The following is a 14,786-nucleotide window of genomic DNA, read 5'->3' as shown; positions in this document are numbered from 1 at the left end:
ATATCTAGTTTCCACACTCACCAACTTACTGAAACTGATCTTGCCACAGATCAGTTTGTCATTGTCTGATGCATAAAAATGGAATCATAATATACATACTTTTCTAGTAGTGTTAAATAAAAACACTATGTCATGATTTAAGAATGTCCGTATATTATCTTGTAGACTACATTAGAACATGCAAGGCCTGAAGAACCCAGCTGGGATGAAGATTTTGCAGATGTTTACCATGACTTAATTCATTCTCCTGCCTCTGAAACTCTCTTAAATTTGGAACATAATTACTTTGTTAGTATCTCAGAACTGATCGGTGAAAGAGATGTGGAGCTGAAAAAATTACGAGAGAGGTATTTCAAATTTCTTGCATTACCAGAACTAAATGTTGCATTGTCAAACACGTGGCCTGCAGAGCAACTTGTTTTTATTTTTTACAAGTTGAAATGATAAGATAGAAAAAAGAAATGATAAGATAGAAAAAATACTTCAATATTAGAAATCAATTTTCTTGTATGTTTAAATGTGTAACTACAACTGGGAGGGTCCTCATAGATTTATATCCTTTCTAAGTGGTTTACCTAAATAAATGATGCTGGTGGCCTGATATATTCTTATCTCCATAAGATGAATAGATTACTTCTGTTGAAGGTTTGCTTTGTTCCAGGCACTGTGCAAAGTGCTTTGGATGTCCTGTCTCATTTGATCTTTACCATAACCGTACTATTATTTCCATTTTACAGATGAAGAAGTTTTTGCTTAAATAAGTTAAGTAACTTGTCCAAGGGCATGCTGGAATTTGAAATCTGACTTCAGGAACTGTTAACCGCTGTACCATTCTATGTCCCTATTCATAACCTCTGTATTGCCCTGCTCCAACTCAATGGCCTCTTTCAGTTTATTTTGTACACTCAAGTACATTAGGAAAAAATAATAACACTAGTATTGTTCCAAGAAATTGTAATTAGATTTGAATTCCTGCTGTGTGGATTACTTAACACAGCATACAAATAGTGCTTTTATTATTTATTTTTTCTTCAGAGTATGTAAAAAACTTCTAGCATTATTTATTTTAAAATAATAAGTGTCTTCCTTGATTGCTTTCTAGTAACTGTGTAAACTGTGATAGGAATTCAGGATGTGTTGTTCTAGATAATCCATTTTAATACAGCAGAATCTAACAACGTTTATTATCTTAAAAACACTTATTTAAGATACTAAGTTATATGCCATTAAGATAATTTTTTAGTGTTGATTTGATTATGAGAGTACATTAGGACTAAATCACTTCTGTGTTTTTTTTTAAATATAACTGATTTAATATTCCCAAAGGAGTAAATCTAAAAAGATGTGCTGGTTTGTTCCTGATTCTCATTAGCTTCCCGTTAGAAAACAGTAAGGCAAGCAAGATGAGAATCTTTGGAGCATTGTCATGGTTAAGAAAACAAACAAAAAAAATAAGCAAATATATTTAATAATTGTTCTCTAGGGATACTCTCTTCTGTGTACCAAATTAGTGTTTTAATTATATTGCATAGATTTGTAAATTTTCATAACAATTGTACTCCTCTGGACCATTTATTCTCATACTTTGCAAAATATTAGAATGATCTCTTTGTCGAAAATAACACGATGTGTTGAGACATTTGTCCCTGTTTGTAGGTTTTGTTTTATTGACCAGCTGTATTGAGGCAGGTTATTCCTTTTAGATGAGATACCTGCAGTGAGTGGTTGTCACTAGGTATATAGTAGAAACATATTTCCCTAGGAAAAACAAAATATTTTTTCTAGTTCTTTATTGTGTAGCCAGTAAAATTGTGAATATAGTTTAAAAAGAAGAACAAAATATAGAATTAGGTTTTTAAAAATACATAAAAGTAGAATTACCTAATATTAATTAATTACTTTGTGTCGAACTTCATGTGTTTGATTTTTCCTCCTAGGCCTTCAAATAATATAACCTTCAGTTCATCCTGAATTTATTATTAGCTCTCAGGTTTTCTGTGACTATACTCATTCTGCTTCTTTGCATATACTGGGAAACACTCATTTTGGCTACCTACCCTCCATTGGTAGTACTTTCAGCTGTGAGTGACTCACTTATAGCACAGTTTGCTGCCTGTACCTCCCAGAAAACTCTGTATCTAGCCATTAATAGTCTATAATTGTTTCTTTTTCTAAATCAGAAGATTTCTGTTCTACATGATTCTTCATCTTTTGGGAAGTTGAATTAACTTACTAATTAGCTGCATTTACTGGTACTTTATACTTTTTCATGGAAGAGTTTTTAATAGAGGTTTGCTTTGGCTTATTTTATTGTTTGAAATAATCTTTGGCCATATTTCTTCATGGGGTTTGGCCTTCTTTTTTCTTTCTAAACATATAAATCATACTTGAATTCATCTATTTTTAAGTGATTTATAATTTATTTTTCATCTGTCCAAATCATTAGGTTGACAAAGAAAAATAAGCTATATTCCCTGGTGGGTGATATTTATTGTAAAGGTGAAGAGTGTGACTTAAGTTGAAATTCACTAGTGTCTGTGGAGGTTCACCTGAAATTTTGATGCTTAATTTATTTATCCAATTCATGAGCAGAAGTGACACATTTTCTTATTTCTCCTTTCATTTTAATGCTATTGTACATCTTTAAAAGACAGTTTTCTTAGCACGGCATCAACAAAACAACTTATAATGATCTTTTTTCTTTAAGTATCTTCAAGGTAATATACAGGTTGCCATAGCTGTCACATCTGACATACTGAGCCAATCTGTATTTAGTATTTCATCTGAGATATAATAAAATTTCCTTTCATCTTAATTAGAGAAAATATAAATTGAATCATTATGTGATTATCAAGTTGCATTTTGGACATATTTAAGATGAAATAAATGTGAAATTTTATTTGTTTAATTTCTATCTGTCTTCTTTTTTCTTCACAAGAAATGTGCTTTTTTTTTTTAGCAAACCAGATTCTAGATATTTCTTTAAAAATGACAGTGATACCTTTTATCCACTAGAGGGAACATGTGTAATGTAAAATAGTAATATATATTTATAACTAAGTTTGTATTTATAAATGTTTAGCAGTTATTTCTGTTTCTAAATAAGAATCTTACTTGCAAGCATAATTTTCACTTGACCTGTAGTAGTTATTAAAAGTTAATGGAGTCATATGCGTTAGAACTAAGTGGGATTTAAATGATATTGAATATTTACTACCAGAAGGTATATATAGAAATGTATACATGTATAACTTGTTTGAATTTAATTTATCATATATATAAGTATCTTAATCAATGTTATAAATAAGTATAAATTCACTCTTTTTTTTTTATTTGTAAGATGGAGTCTCGCTCTGTCGCCCAGGCTGGAGTGCAGTGACACTGCAACCTCCGTCTCCTGGGTGCAAGCAGTTGTCCTACCTCAGTCTCCCGAGTAGTGGAATTACACCACAACACCCAGCTAATTTTTTATTTTTAGTAGAGACCAGGTTTCACTGTGTTGGCCCGGCTGGTCTCGAACTGCTGACCTCAGGTGATCTGCCCACCTCGGCCTCCCAAAGTACTGGGATTATAGGAGTATAGGCACTGCGCCCAGCCATAAATTCACTCTTAAGAGCAATTTACTTGAATTAACTAGGATGATGATATCCTTTTAGTTTATGTCTGTGTTTTGTTCTTTCCCAGTTTGTTAGAAATTTGTTTTAGAACAAACTTTTTGCATACATTTGTATTAGAAGATAATCTTTAATTTGAATTTTTTAACGAACTTATTTATTAAAATATACATACAGAAAAGGCAACAAAGAAATGTGCCTTTTTTTTTTTTTAAGCAAACCAGATTCTAGGGTTTACAGCTCAGCAAACTTTCACAAGTTAAGCACAATCACATAAGCATTGCCCAGATCAAGAAATAGAATATTTCCAGCATTACAGAGGCCTCTTTCATGCCCTTCTAGTCCTTCACCCGTTCCCTCATAAATAACCATTATCTGTACTTCTAACACCATTGGTTAGTTTTTCCTGTAGGGAAAATTGTTTTTAATTTTTACACATTATTTCTTTGGATAAATGCAGGAGGCGTGACCAATATCTTTAGACTATATTTTACATCCCTCTGTACAATTTATGACTTAATAATAATTTGACTCCTAGGATCTAATTGTCTGCTTCTGGATATAACATAAACTAACTTTCAGAGGTTGAAGTCACTTTTGTTTATATACAAATAGAAAATCCATTTAAGCTGAAATTGCAGAGCCTCTTCTTTGAGGAAATTTGCAGGTAAAAAGAGATTCAGTGTTTTTAACATTAGCCATGGTAATTGAAAGGTAACTTAGATTTTGACTGCTTTCATTTATGCAATAAATTTAGGTTAAAATTTAGCTGCACAAATGATGTTGCTGTTTGGTATATAACACTATCATCATTATTTGCTAGTCTCCATTTCCAAGGATTCTAAGTACTTTCCAGTTCTAATTCTCATTCCTGGACATAAATAAAATAAAATTTTTATTTTTACTTTATAGAGATTGTTCAATGAATCTGAAGGATCATATAAATTGAAACTTTGATGAAAATCCCTGATTTGCTTATTTGTGTTTTAGACAAGGTATTGAAATGGAAAAAGTGATGCAGGAATTGGGAAAGTCACTGACAGATCAAGATGTAAATTCACTGGCTGCTCAGCATTTTGAATCCCAGCAAGTAAGTGAAATATGGTGACTTTTAGGTATACAGTTGCAGTTTCTTTTATTTATTTATGTATTTGGTTGAAAAACATTAACCAGATGGTACACTGTTTCTTTTAGGACCTAGAAAATAAATGGTCGAATGAATTAAAACAATCAACTGCCATCCAAAAACAAGAGTATCAAGAATGGGTGATAAAACTTCACCACGACCTAAAAAACCCCAACAACAGCTCCCTTAGGTATTAGCTATGTATTGTTCTTATTCATATAATAGTCCGTTGTTAGTAATAGCTTATATTTACTACAAAGTTAAACCTTTTAGCTCTATGTACTTTAAGTTGCCAGTGAAAGTTCAAGATAATTTTATGCTTCTTTTACCATTTTTTACATTATAGGATTTATGTGGATTATTTGGACGGCAATGGTTATGATTAGTTTGAAATAGAACTTACTTTTATGTTCTAGATACATATACCTAAATACTTAAATACTATCTTTATTTCTTTAATTTCCCCTGCATGCAGTAAACATTGGTGGAATGCCAAACACTCTCTAAGCAGAAAAATGAAAAAAATACCTGCCTATATGGAGCTTATATTCTAGAAAGAAAGACTGATCTATAAATAAAATAATACTGTATAGAATGGTATGTGCAGTAACAGAAGCATGTAGAAGGTACAGAAATAGTGTGGAGGATTTCTCATAAATCATAACTTGCGTGGCAACTCATGGCCTAAATAAATTGTGTTTTACATGTTCCCTTAGAGCTTGACCATGCCTATGTTATTTCTTGGCTATGTATGTGTACGTTTGAAAATTAATTTTTGTCAAATCCCTAAGTATATTCAATTGTAAATATACTGAGTACAGTATAATACCCTTATTTCTAGCATATGCCAGTATATACTATAAATATTTTGAAATAGCATTTTATCTATATAATGTCAGTCTCATATCTGGTGTGTTTTTTTTGGTCAGATACCCAGCTCTTTGGCCAGTGTTTAGCCCTTGACCTCTTGACACTAGCACATAGTACATGCTCAGTAAAAATTTATGGGATGGATGGATGGACAGACAGAGGTTATTGTTGACTCTTTACCTAACACCTGTATCATCTCTTATCTATTACAATCTTTCATTTGTGTCACTGTTTTCCCCAAACTGTTTGTTGCAGCCTGCTATGAACCATTCTACATATCTTTTTTTTCAACCAGCCTTTTAAAAATAACAAGAGCATAGAATAGGAAAAAAAATCAGAGTGCATCATACAAGAAGCTTTCTATACATGAACGTGTTGTATTTAGCCAAGAGTTAAAATATATACTGTATATTGTAATCAGAAACATTGAAAACCACTGATTTAAGGAAGCCGTGAAAGCCCCTTGCTGTAAAAGTTCTCTCTTCATGATCATGCCCCACTGCATTCCAGCCTGGGTAACAGGAGTGAGACACTGTCTCTTAAAAAAAAGTTATCCCTGGCAGGACAGATCCAAGATGGCCAAATAGGAACAGCCCTGGAGTGTAGTTCCCAGCAAGAACACAGAGGTTGAGTGATCACCGCATTTCCAAACGAATTTTTACTACCCACAGACCAGGAGATTCCTGGGTGGAAAAGTGCCATGAGTTTCCAGCATGGCTGTTTCAGCCAGCGCACTGGGTCTCCACAGAAAAACTCACACAAATCTGGGCACCATTTCAACTGGCACCTGGAATGCCTGGGAGACAGAGTCACCCATTCAACTCACTATCTTGATTTTCAGCATTTCTGCCTGTGCCCTTGAGAAGGCTCTCTTGTCTCCTGCCCTCAGTCTTTTCTGGAAATACCTGATGGAGGCCAATAGAAAAGAGTTTGCAAGTTCATGTGCCTGTGGCTCTGACCTATTCTAACTTTATATGCTAGCCCACTTGGCCTTTAAGAATCTGTTAAAATTGGCCGGGCGCAGTGTCTCAAGCCTGTAATCCCAGCACTTTGGGAGGCCGAGGTGGGTGGATCATGAGGTCAACAGATCGAGACCATCCTGGTCAACATGGTGAAACCCCGTCTCTACTAAAAATACAAAAAATTAGCTGGGCATGGTGGCACATGCCTGTAATCCCAGCTACTCAGGAGGCTGAGGCAGGAGAATTGCCTGAACCCAGGAGGCGGAGGTTGTGGTGAGCCGAGATCGAGCCATTGCACTCCAGCCTGGGTAACAAGAGCGAAACTCCGTCTCAAAAAAAAAAAAAAGAATCTGTTAAAATTGTAGCTGCTTTCTTTTTATCCCCTTGTATGCCAGCATTCTATTTCAGCTATGCTCTAACAAAGATAAAACTCTTTATGTGTCTTGTCTGTCCTTGAAGGAATATATCACAGTTTGGAATTCAGTTTATTAGATTGCCTTATTATCACAAATCTTTGATGGACTCCAGAAAATGTGATTTTGTAGATCAGCAGTCCTCAACCATTTTGGCACTAGGGACCAGTTTCTCGGAAGACAGTTTTTTCCAGGAGAGACAGGAAAGGTTTGGGGATGAAACTGTTGTACAAGAAGCACATAACCTAGATCGCTTGCATGCGCAGCTCACATTACAGTTTATGTTCCTATGAGAATCGAATGCTGCCGCCGGTCCCTGATCTGATGGCAGGTGGAACTCAGATGGCAATGCTCACTCACCTGCTGCCTGCGGGGGAAAGAGGTTGGGGTCTCCTGTTGTAGATTATCTGGCTAGGTTTAATTTTACCCTATTTACTAATGAAGTGTGTCATTGAGTCTAATGGGGCTATTGGGATTAGCCCCAAAAATTTAGTCAGGGAAACGGATGACTCTTACAGACATACATCATCTTGAGCATACCACTGTTTGAATTGAACAGTGATATAGTTATTGCTGTTTTGTGGAAGGCTTTTTAAGAACTATAAAGAGGAGAACAGAGAAAGGCAGTTTAGTGGGAGGAGAATTTTGAAGGTAAAAAACAAGAAATGGTAAAAATAAAGGATGTGTATATATCAAAATGAACTTAATCTTTTTATTATTTATTTTATTTAACTTTAATCTTAAATTGTTATTCCTATTCATCTATTTTCTAATTTTGCCTAGAGCTAGCCCTAGCATAGGATGTATTATATATTTTGAAACACAATGTGATTTTAAACTAATAAATCACTTTATTTAATCATTCTCTTAGGCTGCTAAAAATGTTAAATGGCAATATATTAATTGACATAATGATTGAAAATAATAATCTGCTTTATTTATTCTGAGGAAATGAAAGAACAAGTAGGAATTTTAGATCCTGTTGGCGCTTATGGTCTTACTTGTCACTATGGAGAGTTTAGGAAAAAATTAAGCAAGACTTTCAGCTGTTCAGTTTTCTCTTGTTATAAAGCTTTCCTTTAAGAAAAGTTCTTGCCCAACCAAAAGTATATCAATAATTTTACTACTTTCAGTGAGGAAATTAAAGTTCAACCAAGTCAGTTCAGAGAATCTGTAGAAGCAATTGGAAGGATTTATGACGAGCAGAGAAAGTTAGAAGAAAGTTTTACCATTCACTTAGGTAAGTGTATTAATTTTTTGCAGTTATAATTTATTGTAACTTCTGAAGTCTTTTTTTAAATAATAGAGACAAGATTTCACCATGTTGCCCAGGCTGATCTTGAACTCCTAGGCTCAAGTAATCCACCCACCTTGACCTCCCAAAGTGCTAGAATTATAGGCATGAGCTACCATTCCTGGCCACTGAAACTTTTTGTATATACTGTAAGAGAAGAATCCCTAGTGTGTAAGTAGAGTATACCTTTGTTATTTTTAATTCCAGATTATGTTTTGCTTTAAGAAAGACTATAGTTTTTTGGCTTTAAATTTTGTATTTTAGCTTATATGATTTTTTTGCAGATAGAAAGATTAAATTGAAATAGTCATTAAAATGGGAAGTTGCAAGGCCCATTTTTAATTATTTTGTAGTATAGATTTATCTGGATTCTTGCCATAGAGATTTGCATCCTCTTATACTGGACTTCTTGCAGCTGTTTAAGTATCTTTCCTGGATGATTACCTACCCCCAGGAGCCCAGTTGAAGACCATGCATAATTTGAGATTGCTGAGAGCAGATATGCTGGACTTCTGTAAGCATAAAAGAAATCATCGAAGTGGCGTGAAACTTCATCGGCTCCAAACAGCACTGTCGCTTTATTCTACATCTCTCTGTGGCCTGGTTTTACTAGTGGATAATCGAATTAATTCATATAGTGGTATTAAAAGAGGTAAGTTACCATCATACACATTTATTTTGTTAAATTTCACCCCGTAACACCATTCTTAAAAAGAAAGGAATTATGGGGAAACTGAAAAAAATTTTAGTCACCTTAACATTCAAGTGGACCAAAAAGACATACCCAGTCATAGTTACTTTATTTCAAACTGTAGCACTGATAGAGTGCTTCATGATATTTATTTTTCTTAAAATACTATTATATTATAAAGAATGTTCTTATAGAAATCTCATTACAAGGTAAAACAAAAAGGACAATCACATGTTTTCAGTTTAGAAGCAAATCCTGGCTTGGTGATTTTTAGCTCATCCGTTTGTCTCTCTCTATTTTTTTTTTAATAACGTACCTCTTAAATTTGCTAGGTAAAATTCTACCTTCCCTCTTAGTACAACTCACTTTTTATGATTATTTCTAAGTTTCTAAATATATAAGATGTAAAATATATAAAATATATGAAATGTATACCTATTTTTGAAAGAAGCTTAAATAGAATTTATTTCCCTTCATAAATATAAAAACCTTCTCATATTTTGTAGCACCTTTTGGGATAGAATATGATCAAAGTATTATTTAAAGAAGACCTAGAATTATATTAACATTTCTTTGTCTCTTAATTGTTTACTCTTTTGAGTGATTGAGAGGTTAAGTTTCTAATTAAAACAAAATTGTTATACCCTAACTTAAGGTGGAATTATTTAAAGGACAAGTATAAGAAATCATACTTGTATTATTTTCTGTTTCTACTAAATCTCTTGTCTATAAGTAAATACTAAATATTTGATATTTACATTTAGAAGTTTGTAAATGTTTTGGGTCCCTTAGATTTTGCCACAGTTTGCCAAGAATGCACTGACTTCCATTTTCCCCGAATTGAAGAGCAATTAGAAGTTGTTCAGCAGGTGGTCCTTTATGCTAGAACCCAGCGCAGGAGTAAGTTGAAAGAATCACTTGGTGAGTAAAACTCACTTTTATTATATTGTGTCTGTAATCAATGTAATAGCACATCGATTATCATTAAGATCATATAGAAAATTCTATAGAAGATAGAAGAAGAAAATTAAAAACAAAATTTAAGATTTTTTTTAGTTATTTTTTTATTTAAAAAGAACATCAAAATGTATTTTTGTTTTTTTCCTTCAACTTTTGTTTTAAGTTCCAGGGTACATGCATAGGATACGCAGGTTTGTTACATAGGTAAATGTGTGCCATGGTGGTTTGCTGCACAGATTGACCCATAACCTAGGTATTAACCCCAGCATCTATTAGCTATTCTTCCTGATGCTCTTCCCTTCTTCCAGCAGGCCCCAGTGTGTGGTTCCCCACCATGTGTTCATGTGTTCATGTGTTCTGATTATTCAGCTCCCATTTATAAGTGAGAACATGTGGTGCTTGGTCTTCTGTTCCTGCGTTAGTTTGCTGAGGATAACAGTTTCCGGCTCCATCCATGTCCCTGCAAAGGATATGATCTCATTCCTTTTTATACCTGCATAGTATTCCATGGTGTATATATATCACATTTTCTTTATCCAGTCTATCGTTGATGGGTATTTGGTTTGATTCCATGTCTTTGCTATTGTGAATAGTGCTGCAATGAACGTGTGCGTGCATGCATCTTTATATAGAATGATTTCTATTCCTTGGGATATATACCCAGATCTTTAGAAGCTTGAACTCTGTGCCCAATTTTCTTTTTTAGGGGGATGATTTTCTTCAAGGTTCTTAGTGAAAGTTGTTGTTCATTTTCAGTACTGTAGTTATACTTGAGATTAGGTACGCAGTGGAAAGTTGGTGATCTTTTGGTCTAGGTTCTATATCTCTGAAGTGAACGCAGTTATTACTACAGAGGGGACTGGAAACATAGAGTAAAAGGTAGCACAAAATATGTACTTTTTGTCTATCTTTTTTTTTTTTTTTTTAGCTCTGCCTAAGCAGGACTTCAGAAAATTTGGTTATAAACTCATAATTGTTCTTCTTCATGGAAATCTTTAGTAAAAGGCAAAAGATTTATTTGTTATGAAGAAAAACCAGAGCATTGTATGTTATATCTTTGACTGGCTTAAGTAGCATCAAGTCAGTTAAATGAATTATTTTTGGTTCTTTTTTTAAAAAAAATCACTGTATCCTTAAATGACTGTTTTTCTATATTTATTCACAACATAACGTTCTCTCTATTTAGGAAATTTACAGGAAAAATTTTTTAAATTTATTGACATGTATTTGATAATTAAAGATTGTATGTATTTGAGGTATACAATCTGATGATTCAATGTGTACAGATGCTGTAAAATGATCACTTCAAATGATGTTATTACCTCAGATAGTTGCCACTTTTTTGTGTCCATGGTGAGAACACTTAAGATCTATCCTCTTAATGAATTTCAAGTATACACTAGAATATTGTTAAGTATAATCACATTGTCATATATTAGATTTCCAGAACTTATTCATCCATGTGGCTGAAACTTTGTATCCCTTGACCAAAATCTCCCCATTTCCCCCCACCCCAGCCCTGGTAACCACCTACTCTATATCAATGTGAGTTCAACTATTTTAGGTTCCACATGTAAATGAGATGATATAATATTTGTTTTTCTGTGTCTGGCTTATTTCACTTAGCATCCTCCAGGTCCATCCAGGTTGCTGCAAATGGCAGGATTTTCTTTTTAAAGGCTGGATAATATTCTGTGTGTGTGTGTGTGTGTGTGTGTACATTTAGGTATGTTTTTAGTATCTTGATTATTGCAAATAATGCCAAAATGAAGATAACTCTTTACGATACTGATTTCATTTCCTTTGGATATATACCCTAAATTGGAGATGCTGGATCATAAGATAGTTCTGTTTTTAATTTTTTGAAAAGCGTCCATTCTGGAAATGGTTTTTAAAGCTATTGAAAGAGTTAATGGCATCTTTCTTCAGAAGCTTTCTATATGCATAGGAAGAGGGTTAAGGGAAGAGAGGTAAAAGAAAAATATCTGGCTGGGATCACAGAATAATTCAGTCGGTTTTTAATTGAAAAATGAAAATTTAAAGAGTGGTTTCTTTGTAAATTAAATTGGTACCATAAGTTTCTTTAGTTGGGACCTAAATATTAGGGTAATAGTCATTTCAAATATTTTTAAGGTGTGTTTTTCTTACACTTCATATATCATAGACATAAAGTTACAATACATGCTCTTGTCTGGCTTGAATGTATACAGAGTATTTTATTATTTCTCTTTTTTTTTTTTTTTTTTTTTTTGGAGACGGAGTCTCACTCTGTCATCCAGGCTGAAGTGCAGCGACACGATCTCAGTCACCACAACCTCTGCCTCCCAGGCTCAAGCAATTTTCTTGCCTCAGCCTCCTCAGTAGCTGGGTTTACAGATGTGTACCCCATGCCTAACTAATTTTTGTATATTTAGTAGAGATGGGGTTTTGCCATGTTGGCCAGGCTGGTTTCGAACTCCTTGCCTCATGTGATCCACCCGCTTTAGCCTCCCAAAGTGCTGGGATTACAGGTGTTAGCCACTGCACCTGGCCAATATTTTATTATTTCTTATAAATACCTGATGTTGGTGCCCAGGAAATAAAACATGGCAAGTTTTAAAATTGGGGATGTTTGCACCTTTAAATCTGCTTCTGGTACTTTGAATGCTTTTATTCTTTCTTTCCTTACCTTGTTTGCACCTGCTGTGTTTAAAAGAAACCATTATAGTACTTTAGCTGCATAAGTGTTGTGTTGTACAGTTGCAGAGAGATATTATATCTTTTCTTGGTATAAGGAAGACCTTTCTGAAGGCTGTTTGTTCCCCTCTCCCATCTTTTTCACTCCCAGAAATAATAGAATTCCTTCCTTTCTCCTATAGCTAGAATGTGGCTATCTAGTCATAACTTGACTAGGGTTCAGTACAGTTTCCTTATCTATTCAATAAACTCTTAAAAAAATGGTTTATATGTTTTTAACCATTTTTTAAACAGATAAAACATTCTCAAGATTCACAATTCAAACTACAAAAGAGCATACAGTGAAAGTGTCTCTAACTCTTTTTCTAGCCATCCAGTTTCCCTCTTCAGAGGCAGCTGGTGCTATCACATGTACCTCCTAGACAGATGTTTATGTATGTATAAGCAAGTGTATGTGTGTATTTATTTTCCTTTTTCACACAAATGGCAGCTTTCTGCATACACTATTCTGTACTTCGCCTTTTTCACTGAGTAATTTATCTTGGAGATCATTTTATATCAGTCCATAAAGACCGTCCTCATACTTTTATGCTGTTTCATAGTAGTCCGTTGCAGGATATCCTGTTATTAATCAGTCCCCTACTAATAGACATTCGATCTATTCCTTATTTTTGTTATTATAAGCAATAATGTCTAGTAATGATAAATAACTTTGCATATGAATAATTGTGCATGTGTGTGAGCAGTAAGCATATCTACAGAAGAGATTCCTAAAGACAAATTCCTGGGTTAAAGGACACACACATTTATACATTTCATAGCCTTGGCAATTACTCTGTATAGCATTTCTGCCAGTTTATATTCCCACTAAAGGTAGTTACGGCTTTGCTATGGCAATATGTGTTACATGTAACAGAGCCAGCTAAGTATTAGACAATCACTGTAGAAGTATATCCTAACATAACCTTTCAGAAAATCTCAGTATACCCTCTTACTCTTCTACCAGCTTCCTTCTCATTGAAACTAGCAGTGATGTGATCAGAAACATTTCAACATTATTCTTAGTAGTGAGTAAAAGCATGAAGATTGAGATTATGACAGGTGTGGAAGGAGGAGGAGGATTCTAAGTATATTTATGAGAGAGAGAAAGTGTGCAGTAAATGACGGGAAGTTGTTAAACCACATATGGCTAAAGCATTGCGTGTATATCATGGTTTTATTTTGTTCTTGTTCAAGCAACTACTTTGTGGTTTCAGTGAGTCAGTGATACAAGTAGGTTTATAAAAGACTTTCTTAAAGAAAGCTGCATGTTGTTATAGAAGAACTTTGTGAAAATACCTTCTCCATCTTTTTCTGTGCACGCCTACATATTCTGCAAGTCTACATCCTGATTTGCAAGGACTTGTTTATTCTAAGACGTTGCATTCCTTTTCTTATTACAGTTGTTATATTAACATCTTTATATTTCTGTGGTCCATGATAAAAAGTCAAAATTTGTTTTTATACACATTTTATATACTTTTTAAAAAATAAAACTAGCCATCTTCTTATTGTTACTAAACAAGGTATTGCCATGAAAACATGAAAGGGAAATGGACTATGAACTGTTCTCTCTTGTTTACTTAACAGAGCTTCCATTTGTTCATACTCCATGTGAACAAGATTAGAGTCCTTTATTGTTTCTTGTAATCTGTGCTATGATTAGCTATTTATTCAAAGCCTATCAACCACATGGCTCTGAATTAGAAAGAGTACTTCATTAAATATAGATTCTAGCAACACAGAGCCTTGTGTCTCTCTGTGCCTATCTCTCTGACTCTTGATTTATAACATATGTGCATTTACAACATACAATGTTATAAATCAATTTATCAAAGTAGTCGTTAGATAAAAATATTGTTACTTTTATTCAAATCTCTCTTAAACTATAATATGTTGATGTTTGCAGTTTATTCATTTGAAGGTCTGTTGTCATGTGATTTTTCTGATGCTGAAGGACATTCCAAAATAGATTCCAAAATAGTTTTTAATTGGAATAAATATGCAACCTCTTAAAGATAGCTACTTTGAAGGCTAATATTCAGTTTGCATTTGTGAGTCTGATGCAATTCTTGTAAAGTTCAGATGTCTCTTTTATTAAAACATATAAAATAATTTGCATTCAATCTTTATAATGTATG

At 33.7% G+C, this 14,786-nt stretch overlaps 1 protein-coding gene and 1 non-coding gene across 15 annotated transcripts in view; one reads left to right on the top strand and one right to left on the bottom strand.

Moving 5' to 3' along the window:
- FERRY3 (FERRY endosomal RAB5 effector complex subunit 3) overlaps positions 1 to 14,786 on the top strand; it is a 41,173-nt gene that overhangs the window by 8,007 nt on the left and 18,380 nt on the right. For 8 of the 14 annotated variants that reach the window (XM_035258392.3, XM_035258391.3, XM_035258389.3 and 5 more), the window contains 6 exons: positions 166 to 347; positions 4,605 to 4,704; positions 4,809 to 4,930; positions 8,119 to 8,225; positions 8,734 to 8,931; positions 9,763 to 9,891. In XM_035258392.3, coding sequence (XP_035114283.1) covers positions 4,618 to 4,704; positions 4,809 to 4,930; positions 8,119 to 8,225; positions 8,734 to 8,931; positions 9,763 to 9,891 — 643 coding nt within the window. In that variant the 5' untranslated portion in view covers positions 166 to 347; positions 4,605 to 4,617. The remainder of the gene's footprint in view (positions 1 to 165; positions 348 to 4,604; positions 4,705 to 4,808; positions 4,931 to 8,118; positions 8,226 to 8,733; positions 8,932 to 9,762; positions 9,892 to 14,786) is intronic. The other 6 variants (XM_078338489.1, XM_078338488.1, XM_035258393.3 and 3 more) reach the window with 5 other exon arrangements.
- Positions 10,857 to 10,973, bottom strand: LOC118144548 (U5 spliceosomal RNA). The gene has a single exon (XR_004729317.1). It is a non-coding gene; the product is annotated as a U5 spliceosomal RNA (small nuclear RNA).

Source organism: Callithrix jacchus, chromosome 9 (assembly GCF_049354715.1).
Source record: "Callithrix jacchus isolate 240 chromosome 9, calJac240_pri, whole genome shotgun sequence".
NCBI classification, from domain to species: Eukaryota; Metazoa; Chordata; class Mammalia; order Primates; family Cebidae; genus Callithrix; species Callithrix jacchus.
Note: the sequence above shows the minus strand (reverse complement) of the source record. Positions and strands in the feature narration are given on the sequence as shown.